The sequence below is a fragment of the Nannobrachium achirus genome (assembly GCF_963921795.1).
Source record: "Nannobrachium achirus genome assembly, chromosome: 5".
Taxonomy (NCBI): Eukaryota; Metazoa; Chordata; class Actinopteri; order Myctophiformes; family Myctophidae; genus Nannobrachium; species Nannobrachium achirus.
The window spans coordinates 25,685,406-25,697,191 of record NC_137814.1 but is presented as its reverse complement, the minus strand read 5'-3'; the positions used below and the strand labels follow the sequence as shown (position 1 = coordinate 25,697,191).

The 11,786-nt window shown below is 42.0% G+C and overlaps 1 protein-coding gene across 1 annotated transcript in view; it reads left to right on the top strand.

Annotated features, from left to right (window-relative positions):
- atp1a2a (ATPase Na+/K+ transporting subunit alpha 2a) overlaps nt 1–11,786 on the top strand; it is a gene marked incomplete at both ends in the record, with an annotated part of 118,193 nt that overhangs the window by 1,995 nt on the left and 104,412 nt on the right. Inside the window, 2 exons of the mRNA XM_080725670.1 lie at nt 4,322–4,381; nt 8,500–8,703. Of these exons, the coding sequence (XP_080581796.1) occupies nt 4,322–4,381; nt 8,500–8,703 (264 nt within the window). The remainder of the gene's footprint in view (nt 1–4,321; nt 4,382–8,499; nt 8,704–11,786) is intronic.

Genomic DNA, 11,786 nt, shown 5'->3' with positions numbered 1-11,786 from the left:
TCTGTCACACCGTCCGCCCCCATCCCATCCCTGTGCGCCCCCTCCCCCCCCCCCCCCCCTCCCCCCCCACGCTGCAGACTGTACACAGTGACAGGTTCCATAGGCACCGCTCACAAGCGCTCTCTTAAGCAGAGTTGTGTCCGGGACACCCGGGGGTGATCTAACAATGCCATAAATGAAAACGGCTGGGCCATAAACAAGAATGGCTGTTCAATCTGCTACGGCGCTTGCCTTATATAGTGCTGCCGGATGGGTTCTGACACCATTACAACAGGCCGGTGTGATGAACTATCTGATCAGTTGGGATGATGGGAGGCCATAGCTGAATGGTTAGAGCTTAAAGAGCTTAGAGGTTAAAAGGTTGAGGACCACTCCTCAACCTTTTCAGGCCGCGACGCCCAAAATAGTCATATTTTAACTGGGGACCCCCCACCCTGACGAGCACTAAGAGTTGAGAAATTACATTTTGTATAGCAGGGTTCTATTGTGAAAATAGCAGATCTACATGCTCACAACGCCTGGCAATGCGAGGCGTTGTGAGCATGTAGATCGGCTATTTTCACAATATCTGCTTCTAATATTTGTCAATTTGGCCAATGTTTTATTTGTCATTTTAGAGGTATTAAAGTCCTTAAATTGTCACTTTGGAAATGTGCAGATACCCTCTATACACTTAAACTTTATGTTGGTTTGTTTACTGTTAAGTGAGAAAACAATGATGCATATTAACCCATTTAGTGCTCCAGACATGAACGGGTTAAAAATCCAAGCTGTCGGCTGCCTGCTCAGTCCGCGGCCAGTCTCTTATGTTGAAGGCCGGAAGTAGATCGCACTCACAATTCCTACTTGACGACCTTTTGAAATTTACCCGGAAGTGTTGTCGTCCAAAGCGTAAACAGTAATGGCGGATCGATGCCTTTCAGCTTGTACTATTTTAGCGAGAATCCAATGCCATCCTTGGCATCAAAAGTGTTTTTTGGAGAAAATGGACATCAAAGATGAGAAAGACCGTTGGCTTCCATGTTAAGGGATCACTATTGTGTGCACGTGGATGCGCGATGATGATGAATCTGCGAGTCCACCCGTGCCAGCACTTTCCAACGGACGGTACGTAGCCCTTGCCAGCTTTACTGTATATACAGTAAATATCGCGCGTATACTCGGGATCGGCACTATGAATACTCGAGTATATTTCGCGAGTATACTCGGGATCGGCTACAAATGAGTTAAGTTAATCATCTGGGGACCCCCCAAAATAATTTGGAGACCCCCTGGGGGTCCCGACCCACAGGTTGAGAACCACTGGGTTAGAGTAGAGAGCCCCGCCCCAGCCTGGGAGGCCACATGCTCCCAGGTTACACTCCAGACCTCAAATGTGTCGAAGAGTCCTTGAGCAAGACACTCTCAACCCTTAAGTGCTCCCCCTCTTCCGTGCCCCTCTGTGGGCAGCACTCAGCTGGGTGAAGCTGAAAACTGAAATTCTCCTGCCGCACCAGAAAAGTCACAAAAGCAGTTTGCAGGTTTGATTCCCGGGCTCCTGACTACAGCACATGTCGTAATTTGAATCCCCCGAGTGCTCAACACGACCACCTGAGCAGCCACCAGGTGGATGGAGCTGAAAGTGAAGGATTAATAATAATAAGGTCCATATCTTCGGTGTCGGGTGGAAACCTCGTATCTCCAAGTTTCAAATTTGCTTCATCATATAAGGCCGTCGCACGAAAGCAGTGAAAACAGCAGATCTACAAGCACACAACACCTCGCGGTGCGAGGCGTTGTGTGCTTGTAAATCGGCTGTTTTCACTAGTTTAAATCATTTTTTAAATGAAAAATGCAAAACGAACGGTTTTGGACATACAAGGTTTTTACCCGACAACGACGATATTCTGACATGATTGGGAATCAGTAGTTGTTTAATTTGAATCCTAAAAAAGTAACAGTTTAGTTTTTTGGACATATGAGGTTTCCACCCGACGGAGACAATGTACATTTTGGAGTTGGGGTGTTTGACCAGCTGAATCGATTATGGACCCCGTCACCATCCTGTCCAATACTCAAGGCTGTGATGTCAGGAGTGGAAGAAGTCCAATTACCAGGACAAACTCACCCAAGCTCTGTGTAAACAAATATAAGCTTATATCACTGATATAGCCTGGTATGGCCAGACTAATATCACTATTTCAAAAAAGAAAGAAAATGTTGCACTGGCGGATTCGCCTATCACTGATATATTCAGTTTCACAGTAGAAAAGGCTTCCATGGCATTGCAAATAATAGCTGGTTTTGAATGCTAGACATTTACGATGTAAATGTACTGTACGGGCCAATATTGTACCAACCGAGTACTGTCACTCGTGATATCATTAACGTGCCATTCCATTTTGCTAGCCGTACGGTCACATTTTCAAAACTTCTCATTTCAAATCACAATAGTCATCTTGCACCAGCTACTGTCACTACAGCATAGATACCGGTACACCCTCCACAGTCCACCCATGATGACATTACTGTGCAATTCCACAATTCACAGTTTTACGTGCTTGCCAAGCCTAGGTTTGAATTAGGGATGTGACGATACGCGATATTATCGTTTATCGTGATAAAAGACACTCATGATAATCGTATCGTGGAGATTTAAATTATCGTGATATCGTCCTCCGTCATGCACTGGGATCAATTCACCTTTTATTTGCCGAGCTGCATATCCGCGGTACCACTTAAACCCTCTAGAATTGGTAAAAGGTACTTATATATATGTAGGTAGTAGGTACTTGTTACAGTCTTTTTTCACTCTCTATCTTAATGTCTTTGCCAAAAAATAGCCGATCTACAAGCTCCCAACGCGTCGCGTTGTGATGCGTTGTGATGCGTTGTGAGCTTGTAGATCTGCTATTTTTTGGCAAATGTTCCGCCTCAGGTTAATGGATTTTGATATCGTAAATCGCGATTTCTTTTGTCACAATAATTGTGATATGAAATGTTCATATCGTCCCATCCCTAGTGTGAATGCATCTGGCCCGTGGGGCTATGATTGAGCTACGGTAGGCTATGTAATGTATACCTGTAAGTGGTCTGCACGGGCCCACTAATGCACATAATTTACGCTATGCGTGCATATAAATGATTATACCTCCTCTTCATAGACTGGATAAAATACTGTATTAGGCACTCACCATTATGTCCTCCCTCTACAGTTGTAAATATTCAGTCCCAGGCTCCAGCTAGGCTAGTCACAGACTTTGCCTTTCTTGTTCTTCTGTGCTTCTTGTTCAAGTTCTAGTTTTCGTTGTTTTGTGTTCATGTCTTCCCGAGATGTATCTCTAGGGCTGTCACAATTATGACATCTTACATGACGATTAATTGTCACTCAAATAATTGCGATTAGCAATTTAATTGTGTTTTTTGTTGTTGACAATCACATTTCTGTAGGCTTTGAAGTTGCACATGGCAGATACTGTACTGTATGACATAACCTAAACATACAAAGAAATGACTGACATATTTGACAACTTTATCCCCTTTAAAAATAACATTGATTGTGGAAATAGCCGATCTACAAACTCACAACTATTTTCGAAAATCTTTGAACATTTTTTCAACATGTAAACGATTATGACAAAATAATTGCGATTAGACGATTATGTAATACAATTGTAATTGTGACAGGCCTAGATGTATCTCATTTGTAATCAGCCCTCATGTATAGTCTTGTTCCCCAGTCAGTATAGTACTTGTCGGGGTCATTGTTTGGTGATGCATCATGTCAGTTTGTGACGTCTGTTCTGTTCACCTGTATTGAGGTCACACCATGCCGTCTCATAGCTATACTACTGTATAGATTGTTGAATTATATATATCGTCGTTGTCGGGTGAAAACCTTGTATGTCCAACACCGTTCGTTTTGCATTTATCATTTTAAAAATGATTTAAACTAGTGAAAACAGCCGATCTACAAGCACACAACGCCTCGCACCGCGAGGCGTTGTGTGCGTGTAGATCTGCTGTTTTCACTACTTTTGTGCGACGGCCTTGTATGATGGAGCAGTGCTTTACTTTGTGAAAAAACATACAAATTTGAAACTTCGAGATACGAAGGAATGTCATGTACGAATGATATGTAGGAATGTCATGTACAGTCCATTCCACAGCAAGCAAGGCATGGTTCCTTTGTGACATGAGATGTCCTGTTGTCTTTCTATCCGGCGTGGATGCTCTGTGAAGTTACTGTATGTCTTCGGCTCTGCGCTGCACAGACGCTTCCGAGAGAAATGTCTTTCCACGCACGACACATATAATCCTCTGTGCATGTCTGTTTCTGTAGGATGAACACAAGATATCTCTGGATGAACTGAGCAGACGTTATACAGTGGACCTAAGTCGGGTAACGTGCACGACACACACACACACGCACATGCATGCATGTATGTATGAACTATGAATGCAATACACAAAAGTGCATACAGTACACACAGTTGTAACATGTGCGTGCATGCATGCACAACATACACCTGTCCTATACAGTACATTTGGAAATAGACATCTATAAGCTGTCAACTTGTAGATCGACTATTTCCAACAAATGTTGAAACAATGAGGACATTTTGAATACGTTTAATACTTTTGATTTACATAAACCTGCCACAAAATATTTTCAGTTGGATCCGCGTTTGGGGGGTCCTTATTAACAGGAAAAGGTTTGAGAACCACTGTTCGACGATACGGACGCAGTGCGTAGGTTAAAATACATTTTCAGTCATTGAAATGAGTTCAGGATTACAGCTTTAATGTCCTCACAGAGATCTAATCTCCGGACGGCCCCATCTGGCAGAGCCAGCATCCCGACCCCCCAAAGCCCCAAGTTACTCGCCCGCTGTTACTTTGGCAAAGTTCGATCCATCTCAGGTCCTCGTTGCTGCTCCCTGGCTCTGTTTGCCATCTTTAATCCTTATCACAAACGCACACTCACACACATCAGATAGATCCACGAGATGTGTTGCGGCCGATAGCCATAACAAGATGCTCAGCCTGGAAACCAAAGGACAGGGTAAAAGGGGTCAAACCTCCTCCTGGACTGAGGCAGGAGAAATAGCCAGCGTTCCACTGAAATGGACAGCCTTCACCATCACTGCATACCAATTCGAAGGTTCTCAAACATTTTTGTGTCAAGGACCACCAAATTCACGTGTATTTGGCCGTGGACACCCAATCTGAAAAAGGTTTTAGTCATTGTCTTTTGAAAAATATTCCATTTAGTTTTGGCCATATTTTAGTCATCTGAAATGTTCTAGTTTTAGTATAGACGACATTTAGTATAGAAATCTACAGTTGATTCTATCGACAAAAATGTATTTTGGCAGGCCTCGATGGCACACGTAATGGCTGATCTTACACTTGGTTACACTTGGTTCCATGCTAAACATAGCCGATCGCTGATACGTGTAGATCTGCTATTTTCAGATAGCGCTGTTTTTTCGAGCGCCACCAAACATAAAATAACTTGTCTTTTAGTTCTACTGGATCTCTTCTCCACCTCCCTAACATTTTAGTCAAGTTTTTTGTTTGTCAATGAATTGTCAATATATTTTAGTCTTAGTTTTAGTCCTCATAGCTTAGTTTTTATTTAGTTTTCGTCAGTGAAAAAAGGTAATCAACAGACATTTTCCGTCAAAGTTTTAGTCGACAAAATGAACACTGGTGCCAACCAATGGTAAAGAACTCAAAAGTATCCGCACACGCTATACGAAAACCTTAAGGACAGGAGACTTTTTTCGACTGCCACACTGCCTTTCCCCAGGAGAAGGAAAACACAATACAACGTGTCTTGCATAAAATAAATAGATACAAAACAGTAAAACACATCAAAAGGTTGCAGTCGAAATTAATCCATGCGGTCGTAAAGTTCAGCAGTGCAGTCAGTCACAGAGTTCATTATTTACATTTTGGCAGAGTTTCAGCTGTGAACAACAGCCCTCATGGAAGAATTGCACAGTTTGCATCAGCAGGTGCCTTCAGATAATCAGTGGTGGGAAAAGTACTCAATTTTTTTTACTTACTTTAAAGTATCAATACTGCAATGTAGAAATACTCTGTTGCAAGTGAATGTCCGGGAATCTAAATTTGCTTGAGTAAAGGTACAAATGTATGATATCAAAATGTACTTAAAGTACCAAAAGTAGAAAGTACTCATTATGCAGAATGTCCCATTTCACAAGTTTTCAAATCTATAAAATGTGACAATTCATTTTAAATCGAAATATATATATGGGGGGTTGGCCCTATCACCAACCCCACCTAGGGTGTGGGCGCTGATGACGCGGAGGGAGGAACACGCCGCCAGCGCCCCCCGGCGGGAATCGAACCTAGGACCTTCTAGCTGTGAAGCAAAGCGCTAACCACAGCGCTAACCACTGCGCCACAAAAAAAAATTGAAATATATATAGGGCTGAAGTGGGTAATTTATGTTTTGTAATGATAATCAAAATCTACAAATTAAAAAAAAAATAACGTTGTAGTGGAGTAAAAAAATCGAACCTCTGTTCGAAGTGGAGCTGTGTGTGTGTGTGTGTGTGTGTGTGTGTGTGTGTGTGTGTGGGTGTCTGGCCTGGCCTGAACAACAGCGCCCTCGTGTGGTCACAAAAGGTCCTGTAGGCTACAGACAGACAGACAGACAGACAGACAGACAGACACACAGACACGGCCACACACACGGCCACGTATAGGGAGCTTGTGTTCCACACAGCTCCAAAAGCACAATATCTGAGATGTAGTGGAGCAGAAGTAAAAGTACAGAAAATTGGAAATACTCCAGTAAAGTAAAAAATCACACTTGTGTGAACTGAGCGGTGGTGTGTGTGTGTGTGTGTGTGTGTGTGTGTGTGTGTGTGTGTGTGTGTGTGTGTGTGCAACAGCGCCCCTCCCTTAACATGTGTGGTCAGAAAAGGTTACTGCAGGCTACAGACAGACAGACAGACACGGAGACAGACAGACAGACAGACCCACACACACGGCCACGTATAGGAGCGTTGTGACCACCGCTCAAAAAAGAAAGAAATCGTACTTGTCTTACAGGGATAAGTTCACACCCAAAATGACTTTTTTTTCCTATCGATTACTCACCCCAATCCTAAGCCAATAATTTGATGACCAGCAGTTGTTCCCTATAGAGACACAAAGAGTCTGCTTTTTTCCCTACACACACTTTTGGTGAAGAGAGTTGGCTGTAGAATAGTAGAATAATTCATCAAGTACAGTACAAATAAGGTCTGTCATAGTGACAGACAAGCATAGCACAGACAAGCATAGTGAAGTGATATTGTTGAATTCCAAATATTATCAACTTATTCTGCGGCATCACAGCACCCTAGGATGCCACTAGTCAGGGGATATTAATAAAACCGGGGAATAAATTCCTTACCAAACAATTTCTCCACCAATGTGTTCGTAGGTGTCTAGCAACATATCTAACAAAGATTGATATTCAACATCCCTAGCAAAATGTTTGACAGCTAGGGTAATTCTGTGTTACATTCACTTACTATACACTATACTGTAAGGGAAAAAGATTACTCCCAAAAATATGCTTTAAGTAGCATGTTAGGGGTCTAACTAGGTGTTTTTAATTATTCTGAATCCATTGCAAGCATTTGTTTTGCATGAAAAACATTCATTGGGCTAAAAACAGACATCACTTTTCACAGTTGTATGGGGTCCATTGAATGAGTGAATGAGACCCAGAATTACCCTAGCTGTCAAACATTTTGCTAGGGATCATGTTGAATTTCAATCTTTGTTAGATATGTCACTAGACACCTTTACGAACACATTGGTGGAGAAATTGTTTGGTAAGGAATGTATTCCCAGATTTGACAGGTATTCTGCTAATTTCCCCTGACTACACGACACGGCACCCACTCTGGGAAACCCTGCTCTAAAAGCTCTGAACCGTGTGTCCCTGCCAGGGGGCGTCACACCAAATTCTGGGCCCTGGGTACAAGGATTCACTGCGGGCCCCCCATGAATGTTAACCATTGAAAAATAGCAGATATACAAGCTCACAGCGCGGCACCGAGTGCCGCGCTGTGAGCTTGTAGAGCTGCTATTTTTTGAAAAATCGTGAAAATGTTTGCAAGAAACTTAGGTTTCTATGTCAGTGGTGCTCAAACCTTTTCATGTGAAGGACCCCCAAAATGATGTGAATTTGGCCACGGACCCCCATCTCAAAATATTTAGTTCCAGGGAGGGACCCCCCAGAAGCAAAATTTGAGTTACAAATGTTCACTTAAAAAATACATATACCGGTATTCAAAGATTTGCGCACATTTTCACAACTTTTTTAAAAATAGCAGATCTACAAGCTTGCAGCGCGGCACTCGGTGCCGCGCTGTGAGCTTGTATATCTGCTATTTTTTCAATAGCTAAAGTTACTAGGGCCCCTCCTCCTTGGGCCCTAGTAACTCAGTCCCACTTTCCTACCCCTTGTGACGCCCCTGGTCCCTGCAGGGTCTGACCAGTGCCCAGGCTCTGGAGGTGCTGGCCAGGGACGGGCCCAACGCCCTCACCCCACCGCCCACCACCCCGGAGTGGGTCAAGTTCTGCCGCCAGCTGTTTGGAGGCTTCTCCATCCTGCTGTGGATCGGAGCCGTGCTCTGCTTCTTCGCCTTCAGCATCCAGGTGGCCACGGAGGACGAGCCCGTCAACGACAACGTGAGGACGCACACACGTGCACGCACGCACGCACGCACGCACGCACGCACGCACGCACACACTACTACTCCCAGTGGTGGAAAAAGTACTGAAATCTTTTACGTAAGTAAAAGTATCAATACTGCAATGTTGATGTACTTAAAGTACCAAAAGTAGAAAGTACTCATTATGTAGAATATCCCATTTCACAAGTTTTCAAATGTATAAAATGTTTTCAGATCCTTTGAAAATAGCACATCTACAAGCCCTACATGGATTTCGTTCATTTTTAAATGGCCCAAATCCCTATAGGGCTGAAGTGGTTAATGTATGTTTTGTAATCAAAAACCAAATCTACAAAGTAACCTAACGTTTTCAAATAATTGTAGTGGAGTAAAAGTACAATATTGCCTCTGAGATGTAGTGGAGTAGGAGTAAAAGTACTGATAATTGGAAATACTCAATCAAGTAAAGTAAGAATGCCTCAAAACTAAGTACATTTAATGCGTTACTTTACACCACTGACTACTCCGTAGTCAAAGATACTCCATGGTCAAATATTACTTAATCTGGCGCAGTAGCACACAACAGACAATAAAACACAACTAATACATAAAATACAATAAAATACAAAACTCATTAATTCCCATAATTCCAGCAACTGTGCATAGAGGGTTGTGGGGGTTGGGCTTAAGGGTTGTTTTTTATCATGTTCTCATTTTAACATCCACAACAGAGGGACGCAAATTAATTCTTGTATCCTTTTAATTCGTTCAGACCTTTTTATTCAAATTCTGTTGTCACGACAGTATAATTAAAGTTCTCAGTCTGATTTGTATTCCATAGAAGGCAGGATGTTTTAGCCTATCTAGAAATAGCTATAGTTATTTTAAGATTAAAAAGAGTATTTGAAGTGGTCAAAGTAGCAATGTTCAGAAGCACCTTCCATAAACTTAAAATGGCCTCAGATACTGTATTTCATAAGAGCAAAGGTTAAAAAGCCTCAACCTGCAATTTCTTCCACTGTTTGGCTGTATGTAGAACAACATGAACATATCAAGGTCCATTATGTATTCGGCATCTAAGCCACAGACCACCATTTGTAGTATGTAGCCTCTCAGACCCAAGACTTATTGTCCACAATTCCATGCTGTATTGATGTGGTGCCTCTAGGAGAGATGATCAAAATAACAATTCTTTTATATTCTCTAATTGTGTAGACTTTTTGTAGATTAAGAAATGCAGATGTTTAACCATAATTTAACTCTTAGTCTCTTAGTCTTAGTCTACGGGTCCATTTGGTTTCATTTTACACTCGCATGAGTTAAAGATCTACAGTATAACGGTCCATTTGGTTAACACCTCTCCATCATTTCGCTGGGGACCACCTGGAAGCCCCTCACAAGGACCACTGGTTGAAAACCACTGGTTTAGAACGATAATACCTAAACATAATTCTACATGTTGTGATAAAAGGAGCGCTTGTGTGCATGAGGCGGCTCCTTTCAGGCTGTTTCACAACTAGGACTTGGCCTGAAAAAAAGTTTCAGTCATGATATTTTCTTTTTCTTTATTCCATGAATACCTCAGCCTATGACACACAGGACAGATACAGAAACAAGCGATGCCATAATTATATACAGTATGTGTGTACAGAACGTGAGCAGTTAGACCTATGCCAGCCAAGGTGGAACAGCAGATGTCCATACTGTATTGTGTATACGGTGATACAAGTTATTATTTTACAATGAATAATGAATATCCTCACTAATCACCAAATCTCAGACAGCATTAGAGCGTTGCATAACATACAGTAACAGTCAGCACACGCCCACACGCACACGCACACAGTCTTTAATCCCCCGAACAATAAGCATCTCTACGTTCCGCAGATAACACTAGATGCTCTAGCAAGCTGTTTGAAAAGCCTCAAGTGTCTTCACGCAATATGGGCCGTAATCTACACCCTGAGAACGCTGCTTTGCATATCCCCGCTGTCAGGTGGAAAATGTACAGTATGCACTTCCATATTTTCACTTATGAGTTTCATCCACTAAAACCGTGACGGAAAATGTTCGTCGACTACCTAAAAAACGAAATAAAAACTAAGATTAAGACTAAATATATTGACAATTTCTTCAACAAATAAAAACTAGACTAAAATGTTAAGAAGGGACAAGTGGAGAAGAGATACAGTAGAACTACCTCTTCTCCATATGTTTGGTTGCGCTCGGGTGTTGCGTTCTGATCTACAAGCTTACAACGTGTCGCGCTGCGATGCATTGTGAGCTTGTAGATTAGCTATTGTCAGCATGCAACCAAGTGTATAATCAGGCATTAGGACGCCATCAAGGCCGGCCAAAATACATTTTTGCGGACAAAATCAACTGTAGATTTAGTCGACTAAAACTAGACTAAAAGTTAAACTAATAGAAAAGACTACTAAAACTAAATAAAATGTTGTGCCTAGTACCCCCAAAATTATATGTTTTTGGCTTGGATCAGTGGAACTGACGTGGTATACTTTAAGTATATATGTATATATATATAAAATATTTGTGTTTTGCCAATTATTTGAGGACACACTTGCAATTCCCTTGCAGCACACCAGTGGTCCCCGGCCTACAGGTTGAGAATCACTCCTATAAGGGGTTATATGACCTTTGGAGTTATAAACCTGTTGTATTAGAATCAGTATCACAATCACGATCAATCAATCAATCAATCAATCAATGTTTTAGTATAACTTTAGTATTTTTCCAAAATGCTCAGATCACTGATCAACATTTTCCAAAATGATATACTGTAAACTAGTCCACACCTGGGGATGGTCCCAGTCAAATTATTCACAGACTTTTAGTTATGTATGGGGAAGGCCTGTGTTCCGTGTCTGCCTATAGCTGTGAGTGTTTGTGTGAGCTTGTAGATCAGCTATTTTCGCTATTCGGCATAAAACAAAAGTAGGCTATACAGGGCTCAAGTGGTTAATTCCTAAAGAGTTGTCCGTTGTGTTTTCACCCCAAAGGCGGCAGCCACAGCGTTTAATTCCTTTAATTATAGGCAGTTGGGCTGAGGTTTGTGAACGAGAACAAGTCTCTTTGATA